The sequence below is a fragment of the Copadichromis virginalis genome, linkage group LG14 (assembly GCF_057382275.1).
Source record: "Copadichromis virginalis isolate Kocher_CV1m ecotype Utaka linkage group LG14, C_Virginalis_male_GT1.1, whole genome shotgun sequence".
NCBI classification, from domain to species: Eukaryota; Metazoa; Chordata; class Actinopteri; order Cichliformes; family Cichlidae; genus Copadichromis; species Copadichromis virginalis.
This window is the reverse complement of record NC_140631.1, coordinates 14,790,836-14,811,452: the sequence shown is the minus strand read 5'-3', so window position 1 is coordinate 14,811,452 and position 20,617 is coordinate 14,790,836. Positions and strand designations below refer to the sequence as shown.

At 40.4% G+C, this 20,617-nt stretch overlaps 1 protein-coding gene across 1 annotated transcript; it reads right to left on the bottom strand.

Annotated features, from left to right (window-relative positions):
* Positions 1 to 977: 977 nt before the first annotated feature.
* Positions 978 to 19,930, bottom strand: cul3b (cullin 3b). Its single transcript, XM_085479407.1, has 16 exons — positions 19,638 to 19,930; positions 13,018 to 13,215; positions 10,628 to 10,741; positions 10,305 to 10,465; positions 9,788 to 9,902; positions 9,428 to 9,656; positions 8,893 to 9,038; positions 8,196 to 8,372; positions 7,778 to 7,948; positions 5,974 to 6,081; positions 5,028 to 5,152; positions 4,596 to 4,692; positions 4,178 to 4,312; positions 3,843 to 4,029; positions 2,470 to 2,615; positions 978 to 2,193 (listed from the first exon to the last, which is right to left on the bottom strand). The coding sequence occupies exons 1-16, from the start codon at positions 19,698 to 19,700 to the stop codon at positions 2,062 to 2,064; spliced, it is 2,304 nt and encodes a 767-aa protein (XP_085335533.1). The 5' UTR covers positions 19,701 to 19,930; the 3' UTR covers positions 978 to 2,061.
* Between the last annotated feature and the right edge of the window lie 687 nt (positions 19,931 to 20,617).

Here is a 20,617-nt window from a genome sequence, read left to right as displayed (position 1 = left end):
CACTGAGAAGCAGTTCTCTGGGGGAAAATGCCTCGTTAGTGTCAGAGGAAAACGGCCAAACTGCTTTGAGCTGTTTGGAAGGTAAATGGTCTGGTTTTTATATACCACTTTTCTACTCTGAGTACTCGAACACCTCAAAGCAGATGGGCTACAGCAGCAGAAGACCACACTGGGATCCAGAGCTGTTGGTCAGAGGAGCCTCCATTTCTGCCTCAACATTTGGATGGTAGGGTCAGAATTTGGTGCAAACATTAAAAGCATGGATCCATTCTGCCCTGTATCAACGCTTCAGGCTGGTGTAATAGTGTAGTGGATATTTTCTTGGCACACTTTGGGCCCCTTAGTACCAACTGAACATTGTTTAAACAGCCTACCCGAGTATTGTTGCTGACCACCACCTTTGTGACCACAGTGCACCCATCTTCTCGGATAAAGCGCATCACAAATGATTTCTTCAACATGATAAGTTTACTGTACTCAAATTGCCTCCACAGTTGCCAGCCTCAATCCAATAGAGAGCACCTTTGGGACCAAAATCTCAGAGGAATGTTTCCACCACCTTGTTGAATCTGTGGCATGAAGAATCAAGGTAGTTTTGAAAGAAAAAGTGTTTTGACAGAAAATTATCCAAGCTGGCAAGCAGGGTGTAGCATAGCAAAGTGGCCAATGGCAGCTTCAGCTGAGTATTTTCTTACCAAAAAGTAAAGATAAACAGAAACACGTGAATTGGAAAATACTGTAATAAACAACATCCTCGTGACGCCTGCCAAATTCTTGTTGTGAACACAGAATCTGACTGTGGCTTACCACTGAAATTAAGCCTTGATTATGGTTACAGATGCATTTCTGAGGCTTGCCGAGGCCTTGGTTGGTCATGCAAAGATGCAGAAAAAAAAAAAAAAAAAGCATCCCTTTCATTTTTTTTTTTTTAAATTCTACATTTAATATGATGAAAACAAGGCCCTGTACAATCCACCTTTGCAGTGAGTACAATATTTATTTTACAATTTGTACACATTAGAACATGGTGCTAAACTGGTTCCAGCTGATCAAAATGCAGTCGAGAACGAAAAATAATATCCTCTTTGCACACCTGCACCACAAGGAACCTTCCACTCAGAGAGAAATCTTTTTTTTTTTTTAGGGGGGTGGGTGGCCTATCATACGCAGGCCTTACGTGAAAAATGTGTCATGAGAGTCCAAACACCTTTTATGGAGTTTCATGTGTGTCTTATATTCCCCTGATTGATCCAATAGATAAAAGCATGCTGTGAAGCAACAGCCCTTGATCTCTATAACCACTAGTACAGACCTGGCCAAATGAGAATGGCATTAAATAGTTCATGTTTGATAGCAGACATTAAAACCCCCCCACCCCCCCTAAAAAAAAAACAAAAACAAAAAAAAAACACCCCAGACCTATTTGCAACATAAATTAAGCACTCTTCATGTTTTCTCAAGTACTCAAAATGTATTTCACTGCTGTTGTAAACCAGGTCTGTACCAGTTAACACTCTGTCCTCTTCTTTAAATCTAAAAATCCTCTTGAGAGGAAAAAGGCCTATCTGTCAACCTGTACAGCCATTATTGTGCCACAAAACACAAACAGAACACATTGACATCAACATTTAAAACAGGGGAGTGAGTTCAAATGTTTTCTCGTTCTCCGTGTGGCCTCTGATGCGCTCGTTTGGTGGCGGCGCGTCGTTAGCCCGCAAACAGGCCCACTAAGTTCTCTCCAAAGGCCACAAGAAACATGGATTTTATACAAAACTAGACTCCCTCATTTCACTTCGCTCAGCTGAAGAACTCTAATAATGCTAGAAAACTTCACCATCCTTTGCATGATTTTTTTTTAACATTTTCTTTTTTTAAACACATTTTTATGGAAGAAATGTTAACCTTCCCAGTGTTTCCCAGAATCAACAATGAAAGCATTTCCAAGTTTGTTCAAACACATAGCAGTCCACCAAAAAAAAAAAAAAAAAAAAAAAAAAAGAAAGAAAAAAAGGCCCTCAGCTTCTTTCAACTCGATGCTAGCTTTCATTGAATTAATTTGTTTTATGCTACATAAGTGTACACTTTGCGGTCCTCCGGTGTTCTTGCCAAATATTCCCTCTCAATGAGTCCTTCAATGCGTTTCTTGATGACTACAGGACTAGGAAGGAATCGTGCCCGCAACTGCTGTGTGACCTGTGGAGACACATGAAAACACGACTGTTTAATTCACGGCTACTTCTTTCGTGGCCTTTTTATTTACCAATTTATTATTAACTTTGCTATGCAAGACTCTTTTATATCAGCTTTTTATGTGAAAGAAGTAAACCACTAGAGCGCACTAGAGGCTCTAACCTCTTGTACATCATATAATGTGCCACTAGGGGACTGGTGCTGTAAACCACAGAACATTATAGTTTTATTTTTGTGCTCTTTACAAGTGGGCTTTAGCTACAGCTTCTGCTGACTGACCTCTGCTACCAGGACATTGTGCTGCATCTTCTTTCTAGACTTCATGATGCGAACGATGGCAGCTTCGATCTCATGCTTCCTGTCGTCGTCCACTTTCTGCCGCGTCTCCTTCCTCTCTGGATCCGACTCCCCCTGTTTAGCAGCCACTGGGTAGTGCACAAAAAACACACGGTAGATAGACAATAAATGCAAGAGATCATGATGAAACGTGTCATTTCCTTATGTACATTCAATAGTCACTTTATTAGGTATGCCTTGCTAGTACTCAGTTGGAACCTTGTGAGCACCTGTAACTCTTTCCCTCATAAAAGGCGACATGTGACCACCCTACTCTACCCTTAATGAGGAGTTCTGACACCTTAGTATATAATCAATAAAGATGTGGTTTGATGACCATCAGAACAGTTTCTGGGTTTTTCCAAGGGTAGCTGCATAGACAGAAACCACCCACACTACCTTCTGCTGCACACCCATTTTGCTCAGGAAACAGGCCTGAAATATGGCAGACATCGCTCAGTTCAGAAGAGAGCTTCAGGGATTACTTCTAGCAGGCTTTCAAAGCGTAAAGAGGTAATAGACAAAATCATCAACAGTACTGAGACAGACTGTGGTGTTAGACATGTGGTGTTTTTGTCTTTCAGTCTTTTGAACTGTAGCGTCAGTTTCCTGTTCTTAGTTGACGGGAGTGAACGTGGTGTGGTCTTCTGCTGCTGCAGCACATCTGCTTTAAGGTTGACGTGCGCGCGTTCACGGATGCTTTTCAGCATACATGTAGTGAGAGGCTATTTGAGTTACTGCTGCCTTCCTATCAGCTTGAAGCAGTCTGCACATTCCCCTCTGACATCAATAAGTGATTTTCAGAAAATATTCAGAGTTTAGGCATGTCTGCATGCCTAAATGGTATTGAGTTACTGCCATGTGATTGGCTCATTATACAATTGCTTTGATGCACAGTCGAACAGGTGTATCTAATGAAGGTGCCATTAAGTTTATATTTACCTGTTCACAAAATCACCTAAAAGATGCCATTGAAATACTGTAATCCACACGTGTTTCCTGCTCTTTACGTGCTACTAGACTTTAAACTTCTTTATCTGACTAAATATTTATTAATTAACTAAGTTTTGTTCTAGTGATATGAAGATACAAGATTAAGGAGGAAAAGTCTTGAAAAAGCAAGATAAGCTGTATCTGTAACAAATTTACTGCCTATTACTAAGCTTTAAGAAAATAAAAGTTCATTTTTTTAAGCCTGACACAGTAAAAATCTATACTCACACAGTTTACATTCACAGAATAACACCTAGGAAAAATCAAACTAAAGCTGTGAGCCTCAAGAAAAGTGCTTAACTTCATGATTTTGTTTTTCATACCTGTCTGGATTTTGACACGGTGCAGTTTGGAGGTAAACTGGTCGTTAACTGTAAACACATGGCCATTTTCGATCTCCTTGGACTTTGGCTCCTTGGTGAGAACTCTCTGTGTTGGCTTCCCACAGGCCAGAGACTGCAGTGCTCGCACCAGCTCCCTCTCTGGGATGTCCGTCTCCTGCTGGATTTCCTACATAGTGAAGAGGGCAGGCTTGGTGTCAACACAGTACAGAGGCCACAGACTAAAATGACCTTTTCCTGCTTGTCCACGACACATGAAGACATATGGGGACCAAAATATCCTACTATGTTGGGTACTAAGGAATTAAGTTGTGCACCTCAAAGGTGGACTTCTCTCTGTTGTTGAAAAGCATGAGAATGGTCATCTGGAAGGTGGACACCTGGAGTATGTGCTTTCTAGTATTGGAGCCTGTCACCTGGGCACCACCTACTCCGACCTCTGACCCATCCTCCTGTTCAAATGTTGGGATAAGGCAACATAAAAACATTAGTCAGAATCCATTTTGACAAGATGTCAAAACAGCAGATTTCATTTTTACTTTCCATTACTTAAAACTGTTACATTTATTCGCATTTGTTAGTCTGTCATTTGCTTATATTTAAAACACTAAGCTAATTTATAAAACAGAAAATTCACAATAAGTAATGAACGTAAAGCCAGGTCCACTTGTTATTCTAAAATGAAATAAAGGTTGCTGAAATGTACTGAGACTCCCCTTTCCAAGTGGAGCGTACCTTTTTAATTGGCCCGTAGAAGGTGGCATTTAGATCTGCAGAGCCCATATGGTGCTGCAGGGTGAGCTGTCTCCCACTGTGCTTCCCAAGGTAAAACCTGCATGCAGAGGAGAGTCATACTAGATTAACCTAAAACAAATGATCAATGCAACTTTGCTTTCTGCAGCAGGACACAGTAGAGATTTAGTTTGAAATGCTGTGTCTAGCAAACATACACAGTAATATTTTCATGAAAGGGACTAAAAGAAAAAAGTAATCTCCATGTTCTACTTCTACTGGTAACAACATATAATGGATTTATTGTTCCTTGTGGATCACACGGAGAAACCTTTTAGAAAATCACCAGACTGAAAAGCTAAGTGCTGTTATGAAAGCACACACATGTAATCAATAAACTACCAAATCTGTGAGTGAAGTGAACAACTAACAAACCTTCTGAAGACTTCAAATGCATGTCGAGGTGAAGGTGGAATATTGCACTTGGGTGTTGCTGATTGCGTTGGCCAGTATCCCGTGGTCAGGACTCTAACAGTGAGATCGACCCCTCCGAGTGACACCTTGAGTTAGGAAAAATAAAAAACAACACATACGATCACCTACAGTGATGCCATAGTGATACTATGTGGTAATATTGGTAGCATTTAGATTTGGAAGAAAGACATCCTCGCTACTTTTAAGACCTGACTTAAAGCTTTTGTTTTTGATAAAGCTTATAGTGGATCAGGTGACACTGAATCTTCCCTTAGTTAAATTGTAATAGGCCTAAGCTGCCGGGGGTTGTGTCAGTGTTTCTTCATCACTCTCTCTGTGTTTATACACCACTCTGCATTTAATCATTAATTATTATTCATCTCTGGCTCTATTCCACAGTGTGCCTTTTGCCCTGTCTCCCACCCATCAACGCCAACTGGTCACAGGACTTTCCTGGTTCTCCTGGAGATTTCTATCTGTTAAAAGGAAGTTTTAACAGATGTCGTCATTGCTTGCTCATGGGGTGAAAAATTATTGTAGGGTCTTTACCTTACAATATGAAGCACCTTGAGGTGACTGTTACAGTTACTGTGCGCACACAAGATCCAGACATGACAAATATCAGACAACACTACTTGGACCATGAATTTAAAAGCAATGTGCATAAATATGAACTCTGATTGGTTACACTGTTCACCAAATGGAGCTAAAGTCACCCCAGCAATCTGAAAGCACAGCACAAGCCAGAAGCTTATGCACTATGACTTTCCAGGATATGGATAATTAGGTGCCTAATTGTTAATATGTAACTGAGCAGTGCAACAAAGCTCAGTCAATCAAGCAACAATGTCCTGATTACATTTACTAATTAGGCTCTTTATTGTGACAAAAAGTAGATTTTCCTCACCCCAGTCGTCTGTAAATGTTGTCTAAACTCATCCATGGTGGTGTTGGAGATGCTCATATCTCGGAACATGCCCTCCAGTTTAGAGGTGAACTGACAGCCGCACTCGGTCTGTGCAATAAAGACATGAAGAAGGATTAGATTTATAATTGGTAAGCTATTCAAAAGAAAAGGGGACAGCTCAAGCTGAAATCAAGTGTAAGAACATAATTCTGGGCTGCAGAACCAGATTTACAGATATCAGCTATAGAGATATCTGCTTCCTCCTAGCCTCGTCATGCTCAGTGAACCCCCCAAAAACCAAAGCATGTATTTGTCATAATTCTGTATTTGTCATAAGTGTTGTCATAATTGGAGATGCTTCCATCTGCAGGGATAAAGCGTTGGGTGCAGTTTGGTAGAAAAAATTAAAATAAAAATACAATTCCAACATAAAACTGCTCACATCAAGGTTTGTGGATATATTTGAGTAACTGGGTCATGATTTCTGCAAAGAGTCATTTCTGCTGAGTTTTTCCGAATGTTTTTTTTTTATGGCCACTTTGAGCAAAAGAAAGCGAAGGACATCTGGTTCTATTATATTCAGGAGAAAGCAGGCATTTCTACAGCTTATATCTCCAAAATCAAACAAGTCTTACTGAAAAAATGGATAAAAAGCACTACAGAAAAAGTGAGTATATTTGATTTTGAAGGGAACTGTCTATTTAAAGTAAAGAAACATTTATATAATGATCAAACACAGGCAAGTGGATACAGTCTGAAAACTGTATGTTTCCTTTTACCTAAACATCCACTGAAATGCAAAAAACACGGAGAAAAAAAAATAATGTAAAGAAGTGCCCATAACACATCTGAGCACTGTGGCCTAGTGATGGTAAATTTGATTCTTTTTACTGAATCGAGTTTTAATGAGTCACTCACCAAAGTGAATCGGGTTTTTTGAGTCATTTGATTCACTGAGTCAGTTGACCAGAGAGTGCAAAAAGTGTACATTTTCACTCAAACTTAATTTGTTTCTCTTTTCATGTAAATCCTACTGCTAAGATGAATGATTCTAAAAGAAAACAACTATTTTATAGAGCAAAAAACAGCAAAAATATTTCTAAAATTAAGCAATTTCCTATCAAAATTGCTTAATAAATATTTGTTTATTTTTATTTTATTAGTATTTTCCTTAAATGTGTTAAATATATATTTTCTCATCTAAATGTCCACTGAGCTGTGAGCCAGGGGGCGGTAATGTGCCTTAACATTGGTTGCCAACCAAGAAGAAGAAGAAGCTGCAGAGGGAGGGGGTGAGTGAGTGATTCGTTCGCTCGCTCTATGATTCAGCACAGGAGGGAGGGGGTGAGCGAGTCCTGAGTGATTTGCTTACGATTCAACACAGGAAGGGAGGGGGTGAGTAGCTCAAATGTGCTGTTAGCATGTTAGCAGAGCGATGCTACTGTGAACCGAGGAGCTATTTTCTTGATGTGAGCTTCTACTCAGGGTTTTTTCTTCCAGTTCAGAGCAGAAATGCTTTTGTTAAGAAACTGGCTGTTGTTTTCCCCCCCACAATTTGAATTATAAGCTAGATATATTTCTACTAAGCGAATTAGTTTGCTAACAGAAACAGGGATGAGTCAGTGAGTCAGTTGGGCTTGTGAATCATAATTCACGACTCAGTAAAGTGATTCTCGAGTATTGAACGATTCGTTCACGAATCGTACATCACTATTGTGGCCAGTCTCCAAGCACCCAGGGATCTTTCATTTTATATTCAGCTTACTCCAAAGCCAGAGTTATATCATGCCACATGCCTGCTCACCTTAAGTTTTGAGATCATGTTCTTTTCCGAGTCGTCAGAGACGCTCTTGTTAGTGAGCAGCCTGCGAGCCAGGTGCTGCTTGTAGTACCTCTCAAACACGTCCTTCTCCTGCATGAAGCGGAAGAGCACCATGGCCTTGTCCAGTATAGACTCCACTTCTTGCTCTGTCAGCTGGATAAAAATAACAGGGTCAGGTTATACCCATTAATCAAAAACAGACTTTATGATTTATTTTCCCCAGCACTTTTGAAAACACAAAAGAAAGCAGAAGCACAACTTTTTACATGAAAACATTGTGTGGGGTTTTTTTCTTTTTGGCATTTTTTGAAGTGAGGTTATAAATTTGAAAGAAGCAGGTCAGTAACATTTGTCATACGTTCTAAAAATAAGAGCATGAATGCATGATTAGTGGGCTCACCCCTTTAACACCCTTCTTCAGTTTGTCATCGATGAAGAGTGAGAGGTATTCAGGCGAGCGGGAGTTCAGGTTAAGGAAGTACTCAAAATCACCAGCAATAGTTTGTTTAAAGAGGCGGTCATTGTTGAAAGACTCCTGGAGGAAGCGGTCAAAACGGGACTTCAGGTCCAGCAAACCCTGCAGGAAGACAGGAAATGCAACAGCGGCGTGTATTAGAAGGAGCTTAACAAACAGTAGCTACAGCAAAGGAAAGGTGGTCTCATCAGAAAAGGTGAATCTGCAAGAGCTGATGTGGTAAAAGAAGAGGCTGCTGTTTTCTACCAGAGAGTAAGAAGTGAGTCATTATTTTAACCAAGAACTTCAAAGGGATTTAAAGGCCATAAGATTTTCAAAAGCACTGATGTCTTTCTAGTTGCCAGAAGGACCTCACATGCTAAGTACAGTGCAAAGACTCAGTGTGGATGAGGGTAAAGACCATCATGGTTTGTGGTAACAAACATGGGACCGAGAGCAGATATTCTCTGCTGGGAAGTAATTAAAGTGCATTATGGTCAAGGCTCATCACGCAATGACATGCTGAAGTGTACTGAGCCAGAGGAAATCCATCTGTGATCTCTTACGAGGTAGCACATTCTCAGTATCATCAGAACAGTCCATCTTCAGCAACATTATGTCGACTGATAACCCAGTGCCGTACCTGAATATAGTCCACAGGGTTTTTCCCTTCTCCTTCCTCTGACACCAGGGCCTTGCCCTGCTCCCGCAGGTATGAGCTCATACACTCACACATGGTCTTCAGCCCATTGGGAACCCTGCTGAACAGCTTGTACATGCATGCCAAATCTGTAGAGAGGTAAGCATGAATACACACATGAGCACACATCAAAAATACACTTCTGCCAACTGAAAAAGGACTGAGCATCTGAGATCTGCAGAAAAGGAGGAGAAATATACTCTCCAGGCACTACAGTTCCAGTTTCACTGAAATCAAATCATCATTGAATTCCTCACATATTACCATTTGTGGCATGAACCAATGGGAACATGATATGACTGTATTACTGAGCCAGTAAAGTATTTCCTGGAAGTGACAGCTTCACGGTTTATTAAAGAGTGTTGGGGATTTTCTATTTCACTGTAACTCGCGTGGATGTCAATTTAAACAATAAATCACTAAAAATATAAACGCTAAAGAGGTGAAGTGGAGCAGCAGGCTGTGACTGAGGGCTTACCATCTGTTTTGCCGTTCTTAAGCATGTGGACCAGGCCTGAGTTTTCCATTTCTACGATGGTCTTCATGTGTTTGGAGATGAGCTCACGTTCCACCACCTTGACGATGGGCTCCTCTGTGGATTTATCCAGGCAGTGCATTACCCGCTCGATCTCCTCATTAATCCTGGCTTCAACTTTCTTTATGTACACACTGGCACTATTTTCTGCAAGGAACTTTTGGCTTTCCATCTGAGTGAAAACAAGAAACAGTTTATACAAGAGGTTTTAGTTCCTTTAAGGGAAGCCACAAAGAAATATAGACCCAAATTAAAATAAATAAATAAACACATAAACAAGGAAAATGGATTTCTCTCCCAAACCTGGAAAAATTCTGCAGACATTTCTAAAAACGGTGCTTCAAAGTCTTCTTCATACACAGATCTCCCTTCAAGGCCGAGAATCATTAACATTTGGCAGGCATTTCTAATGGCTCCCCTAGAGAAGGAGAAGCAAACCAAATGGTAAGTAATGCAAAACAAAACAAAACATAAAAAAAAAAAAAAAAAACTTTTGTGGAAGCTCATTTCACACTCAGTATAACTGCCAACTAACTTTTTACTATTCATCCATTGAAAAACAGTTACAGTCCACAGTGCATGAAATTCAGAATAGTCAGTGTTTTTAAAATGCCAGAGGCTCTGAGGCTTTTGCCCACTGGGTGCAAATGCAGCAGATGTATTTGACAGATCTTATATTTCTAATACCAAAGGCATCTGCCATGTCCACCCCTGGTGAGAAATGATGACTTTTCCATTTAAAGATCAAGAACGCAAACTTCATTTTATTTGAAAACTAAAGATAATTTATTAGATAATGCTATTTGTGACTTTTGGCTACCTGTCCACCACCTCTCCCTTCCTCTCCCGGGCAATCATGTCTAGCAGAGTTTGTCGGAGGTGGTCTCTGATGCAACCATAGCGAACCACTTGATCCCTAAATATGATAAGGCCCAGGTTGTAGACGTTCTCCACGCTATTCTGCTGTACGTACACCCGATCCTGTGACAAAGACACACAAAAATGTCCCAAACAACATTAGAATGAACTGGAATTAACAGCAGCTGAGCTTAAATGTATATTTAAGCATATAAAATACAGCTGTTATGTGTAAAATATTTATATCTAACGCTCATATGTCTTACTGCATGACTGTATACTCACCATATACATCAGGATGTCTCTAATCATCACCATAGCTGTCTGGTGGTCATTCCAGGCCTGATTTAGGGTCTGGAGGAAGTTATTGTTTAATGAATTGAGAACATCTTCCCGTACCTTTGGACGAGACAGAAACACAGCCTTAGAACTTAAGCAGACACCTGTATTTGTATTTTGTTGCTCGTGCAGCATTTTAATGCGGGCCTTCTTTACTAGTCAGGCACACAACAGCTTGATAACAGTCACACTGCAGTGTGACTCAGCAAAGTAAACTAAATGTCTCAGTGGAGTAAGATTCTTAAGGGCACACTGACCTCTCCTTCCTTCTCCTTCGGGGCAGAGGTAATATATTACGGCCTCTGCTCTTAATGTTACAGGCGACCAAGCTTTATGAATGCACCGACTTCTTCTTTTCCACATCCAGATCAAAAGTCAGAAGCAAAACCATAAATCTAAACGTGCACTATGCAAAGTCATGGCTTGCTTAAAAAAAAATCAACAACAAAAAAAACAATGTACCCCATATTATATTCATCTGTTTTGCCACTTTGTAATGCTGCTTTTCCATCATATCAAATATTACATATATTACAAATCAAAGTGTGTGTGTGTGTGTTTATAAATGCTTTATTTAACTTTAACTTTCTTAAACACCAGCTGTAATTAAAGTATGCCTTAAGTTATCAATTTCTGACCTACATTAAAGAGCCAGAAGACTGCATATGGTCTCATCTAAACTTCAGGTCTTAACAGGTTAACATTTGAAATAAATAAATAGATAAATCACAAAAATGACCTTAAAAGCCAGAAGTGATTGTAGAAAATAAACATCTGAGACCGAATAGACATGCTCGATTGGACTTAAAGCTTATTTTCATCCCTTGTCTAGACAACGATGAATCACTGCTGAAAAAATACACATCTACAAATCCTTCTCTCAATAATTCATAATAACATTAACTATTAGGCCCAAAACAATATATAACCCCCCCAACCTCCCTGCATAAAAATCAAAACAAATGCACTTCTGACTGAACCTCTCGACTGTCTTCCAAACTTAAGCTGGGTTGAGACGATGCTGCATTCGTACCATTACAACTGTTTCTTTCAAAGCGATGCCTTTACCATTATAAGACAATAAAAACACACTCAGCTGTCAGAGAACTCGTCTTTGATCCATTACTTGTTGACATTTCCTGACTGCTCATTTACTAAGCCTGCCAAGCTGAGAATGTGCATTTAATTAAGCTGTAAAACCATCTGGCTGTTATTCAATAACATCGTGCTGAAATATTGCTCATCGTGTGTCTGCTCACTGTAAGCTGCAAAGAAGCCTTTGCGACAGATCTCATGGACAGGCATAATTTGCCACTAATTATACATGCTACAAAAATACAAGCGACAGCTTAGGAACAATTATGCTTTCTCTAACTTATTAGGAGTTTTAAGAAGGAATAAATCTCAGATAGCCCTCCTTTCTGCCACTTTTGTTTTTAAAAACAAGCTGCTTAGGATAATCTACTTCACTAACATTTTATTTTCAGTGGTAAAACAAACCAATTACATGTCCGATTTGAGAAAATGACTCCATCATCAAAAGCATCCTAAAGCTCTTCTATAAGGCACAGGACAACGCCTGTTTTATGAAGGGCTTTCAGACAGATGTGCCTTCTCTCACAGCTGAAACCCCCGAATAAAAAAACCACTGAAGCCCCCCATCCTCAAACCTGGGCTCTTCCTTGCCTTCCAGCCACAGGAATGAGGCATCTGCTAAAAAAAAAAAAAAAAAAAAAAGGGGGGGCGTGAGTAAAGGGTTTTACAAATCTACCACAAGACTTAAGTAACAGCCTGTGGATTTATATTCTCCATCTTTCTGCTTATGTGCCTTTACAAGGCTGCTCATGAATGCAACCGGCTCATATTTTCTGGTTTTGACTTTGTTGTTCAGTATGGCATGCAAGCCAAGCAGGGGAAAAAGAAAAAAGAAATCATAATATGAATCCTATGACAGTTTCTGTTTAGCACCAAACAGACTTTCAAGCATTTGAGTGAAATTCAGCCCTGACATTCGAACAACAGGCCTCATTAAAATCAGATTTTAATATCATTGTGTTAACTGGAGGAAACTATTCACAGGCCAGGTTTGTTCCACCAAAGAATAACCTAACCGTCTCCAAAGAGCAACCGCAGCTTCAATCTTTCTTTATGTAGATCAAATCCAGTCTACTTTAAATACCAGCACAGTATTGTGTAATACATACTAGCCCACCATGTGCTGCATGTATTACACACAGGAATGACAGACAGCTCAAATGAACTCTAAATATTTTAGTCAATCTGTCATCACTTAACTTCCAGCAACTGTTTTAGGCTGCGATCTGTGATGGCCTTACTTTGTTGATGAGGTGTTCGGTAACAACTTCACGCAGGCCCGTGTACAGCTTCTCTCCATGTTTATGAAGCACCATTGTGTAGGCGTTCCTATAAAGTTCCTCAAAACTCAGGCCGCTGTTGTTCTTCCTTTGAATTTCCTGGATGGCATTCTTCAGAAGGTCCCATATGTTGTTGACGTACTTCTCGTCCATCGTCATCTGCAAGAAGTAACAAGTAATGGGTTTCAACAGGACTATAACCAGTGATTAGTTGTGTCAACATGAAGAATCTGTGCATGAGAACATGTGCATACCACATCATGTTCTAGAAGATCAGTATATTTTGCTAGTAAGGAAGCTAAGACTCCATTCACACAGGCCTAGAAAGTGGTTGGTGACTGTCTGGTAACCACTGGTTGCCAGAGAAAAATGAATATTACCCAATTGGCTGTGAATGGTTGTTGGAGGTTGCCAGCTGTCGCTAGGAGAAACTGACTGCAAAGAGGTATAGCGTCTTTACCCAAAAAACCCTTGTGAATGCTTTGCTTCCCAGCAGGTTGCCACTTTGCTCATAGTTTGCATGGAATATGGCAACTTGTGTGCAAACACTGGCCAACTTTTTTCTTTTTTCCCCCCGTCCTGTTTGGCAGTGTAGCAATCAGAATTGTTGTCTGAAGGCCAAAAAATGACAAACAGATTTAATTTCACAAGTGAAGCATTGCAGCATTTGTTGCAATTGTCCACTTGATACTCATATTTTATTAGACCTTTATTAGGGTTTTTTGATTTTGGATTATCACAACAATAATGGACAAGACCGGGTGACGGAAAAGAAAAAGGAAAAAGTGAAGTTGGGGAGAAAGTTGACAGAAAGAGAGGGAGAGAAGAAGAGGGACAGAGAGAGAAAGGGAGAGAGCTAAATCAACACCTGTTGAGGGGGGAAAAAAACAGCAGAGAAACCACAGCAACAACCAACATATACATAAATAACAATGTATATATCTTTCTACGTAGCACTCATAATTCTTATTCTCATGTATATATCTCATGTATATCTCATGCACATATCTTTCTTTCTACATAGCACTTTAATTGTTATTGTCTGCACTGAAGCACCGCAGCAATTTCCTAATGTTGTAAACCTCAACATCTGGCAATAAACCCATTCTGATTCTGATTCTGATTCTGATGACAGTCACCCAGCAGACAGTGCAGAGACCCCAGGGGGTTGCAGTGACAAGCCTGGAGGCTCTGTCTGCTAAGCCAGAGCAGACCGAGCTCCGTGGCCAGAGACCCGAGACCCAACAGCACCCCACCCCCCAGTGTGTGTGTGTGTGTGTTGGGGGGGGGGGGGGGGGGGGGGGGGGGGGGGGGCCACACCTGAGATGTTCTAAGAGAGAGGGAAGACAGTGTTATCATCTAGGTCGCCCAACAAGCAAACTGAAGGGGAGGCTGGAATGTTACACTTCGGAACCTTTGATAAGGTTTCACATATCTGGAACCAAAACCTCTGAACAGGTGGACAGAACCAGGAAGCATGGATGTAATTGTCAGGTGTATTGCCTTGACAGTGCGAACAGGTGTTAGATGATGCAGACCGATCCTGAACATCTGTTGATCTGTATAGTGCACTTTATGAAGGATTTTCAATTGTATTAATTGGAGATTGGAGTTTCTAGTCATTTTAGACATATCTGAGACCAAACGCTGTAATCAAAGCTGACTGATAGATTGACCTCCCATTTAACAATAGAAAGGGATATCTACTTTGAGAGCGTACTGTATATTTGGAGGTTTTGAAATTAAATCTGGAGCCTATCCGATCCCTTAGGGTGAGAGGCAGGGTACAGTCAGTCTGTCACAAATAGAACCATTCGCACTCACATTCACACCTAATTTAATTACCAACCTAAACCCACTAACTGCATGTCTTTGTACTGTGGGAGGAAGCTGGAGTACCTGGAGAGAACCCACACAAACACGGGGAGAACATGGAAACTCCAAACAGAAAGACCCTGGCCTAATGGTGGAATTGAAGTCAGGACCTTCTTGCTGTGGCAACAGTGCTGACCAATGTGCCACCCCTTGGAAGTATCATATTATTGTTTTCTAGTATGTCAGGGTTGTTCCAGATGGGTTTATGTTTACATGGAATTAGTGAAGACTCAGTCATTTTTAGAAATTCCCACCATGCTGTCAGAGAGGAGCTGATATTGATGCTTGAGCTAATGAACTGTAGGTCCGAAATCTCTATATTACTGCATAGTGCCTGTTCTACGTCTAGCCACAGCTCATCTAAGAGGGTATGTTTTAACCATCTTGAGATGTACTGTAGGCCTGTTGGCTAATAAGCAGTGGTCCCAACTACTTGCTAAGCAGTAGCTGAAGTTGAAAAAGTACAATTCAATCCAGAAAGAGAAGATGCTTATCCTCAAAGTAAATAATGTGCCTTTTGCTGAAACCAACGTGTTTTAAAAGGCATAACTATTAGTTAAAGTGGACGTTCTCCATTTCTGATTTGCATCACAGTTTTTCCAAGTTTCACTCCCACTAGCTGGTTAGAGAGGCTACGTTCACACTGCAGGTCTTAATGCTCAATTCCCATTTTTTGATCAAATCAGATTTTTTTTGTCCACTTGTTCACACTACAAATAAAATGCGACAGCAAACACGCTCTAGTGTGAACCCTCAAAGTGGCCCGCATGTGCAAAAGAAGACGTCACACACAACGCGCTGTTTAGACCCAGACCAAACAATATTGTTTGACTGATGGCCTTAATATAAAGACTTGTTTCGGACTTTACGTTTCCCAAGTTTGCTTTAAGTTATAAAGTTATTTTGTTATTTACATATGGCCTAATAATTATCCTTATTGCTGTTTTAGAGAGGAGCGGTGCTTCAAAGGATAGTTGCAGATTTCTGTAAGAATCTTCAGATTATACAGTACAAATAAAATGTTCACGTTTCTCCAACGCTGTCTTCCCAACAGTTTCACTAACATCTACACTGGATGGCCCGGAAGTAATCGCGATGTCTTCTCCGGCGCTGATAATTGGCGTCTGTCTTGTGTCAGTGACGTAAAAGACGAATTTAATGCGAGATGACCATTCAAACAGCAGTCGCTTTCTAAAACATCAGGTATGTATCAGATTCAGTACCACATACTCAGGTCGGATTTGAAAACATCGGATTTCTGCTGTTCACACTGTCATACCATGATTGGATATGGGTCGCATATGGTCAAAAAAGCCGGATTTGATGCGCTTTCGCCTGCAGTGTGAACGTAGCCTTAGTTACCAAGTGTTTGCAGACAAGTCGGTGCCTCCCATGCAAATTGCTCGCAACCTTGGCAATCTGCCATTGACAGAGAGTGTTCTCCCCTAGGCCTGCGTGACTGAGGCCTCATGTAGCATGGCAAAATGAACAACAGAGAATCAACTGTTCGAATCACATATGGATATTAAGAACATTTTGTTGATACTGATGTCCAAATTAATTATTTGATAACTCTATGTCTGTGAAGGTTCTCAGTCATCCAGGTCATCGTAGTCAAAGGAGCTTGCAAAGAAAAGCGTCTGGACTTCTTTAAGTTACTTGAAGACAGGTTTCACAATGAACTCACCCGAAACTGTGGCTGATTGGGACCCACACCCAGTTTCACACCTTGGCTCAGGCGATTAGAGGATCATCAGGGGGTCCTTTTGTCCCTCTGTGGGGGGTTACTCCCACTAGGTTTATATCTGGGACTCTCCACCATTTGACCTTAGAACTGAAGAAGCTTCTCGGATGAGAGGTGAAACGTCTTCAAGTAACTTAAAGAAGTCCAGACACTTTTCTTTGCAAGCTCCTTTGACTATTTGATAACTCCTTATCTATTTTCTGTGCATTTAAAAAAAATGGCTTTCATTATCTCTGAGTCAACGCACAAACAGAGTAGGAAAAAGACTGACATGTGACTCATGTGTCACTGCCACAAGGCTGACATCACGTCATTGTTTTGATATGTTCAACTGCAACAATTAGGATTTCATAAGCTTAGATTGGAATGACACTTTATTGTGGAAACACACAGATGTGTTTATGTCCACCCCCATCCCAAAATTTTCTTTTCCGTGGATTCCACCTTCATTGTTGGTGCCCTGCACAGCAAACTGGAGGACCTGCAAATGTCTGCATGGAGCCTTGTGTTTATCCTGACCAAATGAAGTCACTTGAACACGAGCAGGTCCTTTCTTACTCACAGATGTGTAATATATATATAATACCTGTATTAGTGGCATACGGATCTGGTCTGATGGATGATTAGCACTGGTAGTCACGTGGAACTGGCTCATGCTTCCAATCTCTATTCACGCCTATTATTCCAACAAGCTATGTTTATATTTGAATTGTTTGTGACTTGGTTGTGCTTTAACTACTAACATGAAAGTGGCTGTTTTCACATATTTTTCTGCCAGCTCTGTTATTCTCCGTGTGTTTAAAGGAGGGAAAATAAGGTGACTACAAATGACAGCATTTGAGATAATTAAACAGAGAAGAAACTGAGATTTAAAAAACTAAAGCATTAAATAAAATACTTTGGCTCAGTGGTGATGCAGAATACATTTTGCAAAGTGTCAATCCTCAATCTTTGATTTCTTTTTTACTTCATTATTGAGTATAAGACACTAACAGAGCTTATTACTCCTCTAGAAAACGCTTTCTCATTAATAAATTTGCTCAGATCTGCAAATATTAAGATGATCATTTCTTCCCTGCTGTGTACACTGCCTATAAAAAAAAAATCTTCAATCATAGGATAAATCTGCTTATTCTAGCAAACTGCTCAGACTAGTAAGAAAACTGCAAGAGTAAAAAAGGATGCCTCTCAATAAAAAAAAAGAATAAAAGAATAAAAGACCCTAACATGAGGTACATTAAAAGCTCGAGGAAGTGCTGCTCCCATTCCAGCTAATTTAGAAACCATCACATTCCTGTAGCAACGATGAACACTAATGACTAAGCAGTTTTCATTCTTTTGAACACTGTGTTGTGGGTTAAAACACCTCTCAGTTTCCTCAGAATCCTAACCTGGTATGCTGGTAAGGAATTTGGAACAATTTTATTAGGTTAAAACCTTTCTCTCTCTCTTTCCAACTTAAACCCAAATTAACCCACCAAAATGATTTGTATAGTGAGAAAGCAGATATCACAAAGGGTAAAGGTGAGATAGATAATATCTACCATGTCCTCTGAAAATTTGGCTCTGTCAAAACAACCTCATAGGCTGCTTTAAGTACTTGCATAAGCACTATGAGGAAAATGTAAAGTGAAAGAATGCAGGTCAGTGTCTATACACTAATATTAGGGTTAGTCATTGCATACACCAAGCAATTAATATTAAATATTTATGCATGCATGGGCGTGGGTTTCAGTGCTTCTGAAGCTACCAGCCCCAGCTCTTATATATATATATTTTTTTTTTAAGGTTTCAGATGTTATTTTAAACCAGGAGGAAAGTTTTTTTTTTACGTTACAAGGCACTACAGATAGGATAAATAACCGTAAAGTAAGGACCTAGTTTAGCCCAGCTGTAAAGCATCATGATAACAAGAAATCTATAATCCAGTCTATAATTTAAATCTTTAAACTTACTCTAGACTCTTTGTGGGATTCCTAATTGCCAAAGACACGTTATCCAAAAGCAGAAAACATAACACATGCCACCCCTGTGCTGCTACTCAGCAGGCAAGCCCAAACACATGCACATCACGACGCTGGTTTGACAGCAGCTCTGACAGTTATCCTATCAAGACTGGGCCACAATCAGCGGGCCCATAGGCATATATGAAGGTGGCACTGAAGTAAAACTTCGTCACTAAGATCCATCAGCTACATGGATACTGTTGCTACGCTCTCATCAAGCCTTTACAGACAGCCTAATGCTTTATGAAAATTTAGGTCAGTTCAGAAAATAGATAATTCAGTGTCTCGCAGACAAAGAGAGTGCCATGTGAGCGAAGAATCTATTCCAACACCAACACAGGTCCACAAAATCCACACAGGCATTAATTCAGAACCAAGAACTGGGTTAGCTCATTTTGGTTTTCATTAGCATCATGTAAAGCGGCCGTAACGCCGCTGAGGCTAAAGTACAGACCTCTGTCTGCACAAACGTCCGTTACATTTAGTGCTCAGTCATAAAGACATTATGCGTTTATATATATATATATATATATTTATACACACACACACACACACACACACACACACACACACACACATAGACACATTTTAGAAAATGAGCAAAAATAAAATCAGTCAAAACAACAAGTGTCAAGACCCATGGCTAACGTTAGCATCGGCTACTTGGCTGATCATATCGGCTAGCTAATGCCTGGGAAGTTGTAAGACAGTTAAGCGACAGGAAAAATAAAAGTGATTTATAACACTTATCACCGAGCTGGTATTATAAATGAGTTTCCATCTAACAGACCGACCAAGAGTGTGGAAGACTGGATATCTGACGGCTACACTTTGTTTACGGATAGTCAAGTCACCTCAGCTGGTTAGCCTATTAGCATTTAGCCCTTAGCGCAGACCACGGTAATCGAGTCCGCGACCGTCGGACGGGCAAAGCCCCTACTGCGGCGTACACTTACAGGAAAGGCCCGTATCCTCATTTTGGTGTCCTTCTTGGTGCCGCCTTTGCTGAGATTGGACATGGTTGCCTCGTCTGTGGGCTCCGTATTCACATGAAAGTGTTGTCCAGGGAGGACTGGGCCGACTACTGGTTTATCGAGCAGCCGACGAGCTTTCACCCGACCTCGTAGCTCCGGGTCCCGGCACCACAAGTTTATTGTTGACTGCCAAACACCAAATCCGACAGTTCTTCATACAGCAATGGCGGACTACCTGCAGTTCTCATTGCGCAGAGCTCACGCACTCCAAATCACGCGATGATTCAATTAGTACGAGCGTTTTCTCAACTTTGCTTTGATTTGAGCTCGTAAATTGCTGATTTTTAATTTTAGAGCAGTGGTTCTTAACCTTGTTGGAGGTACCGAACCCCACCAGTTTCATATGCGCATTCACTGAACCCCTCTTTAGTGAAAAATAAAAAAACTATTTTCAAATTCAAGACATAGATATGTTTTTTATTGGTGCACAAAATGAGCCGTGCATGTCATGGTGGAGGCTCTGCCGAACCCCTAGGGTTCGATCGAGCCCAGGTTAAGAACCACTGTTTTAGAGCATGCATTTAACTGCTACACAGTACTACTGTAGTTTGTTTACTGTACTTTACCAGTGTGATACTAGAGTGAAGTGCAGGCGCAGTAATAAAGTAATAAATAATTTTCAGCCACTGTAATTGTTTTGCTTGAGACTGTATACATAAAATAGATCACTTTATGAAATAGTATGTATTGTTGAAGATACATATAAGTATATATCACGGACACTGCGCTATCATAAGTGCCCAATAGACATGATACGTCCTCTTTTAGGCCTACTTAACTACCTGTTCCCAAAAGTCAATAATTTGCTGTTAAAATTATTTTGTTATTATTTATTTATTTAATTCGTTTTATTAGGTTTGTGATGCTTTGTAAGATGTGACGGATGCATTTGTGCTGTGATC

Excerpts from the sequence above, each read along its gene's own strand:
- cul3b (XM_085479407.1), bottom strand. The coding sequence starts at position 19,700 with ATGTCCAATCTCAGCAAAGGCGGCACCAAGAAGGACACCAAAATGAGG. Across the intron at positions 8,373-8,892 it reads ACCCTGTGGACTATATTCAG|GGTTTGCTGGACCTGAAGTC; the intron begins GTACGGCACTGG and ends GTCTTCCTGCAG. Across the intron at positions 5,153-5,973 it reads AACATTTACAGACGACTGGG|GTGTCACTCGGAGGGGTCGA; the intron begins GTGAGGAAAATC and ends TCCTAACTCAAG.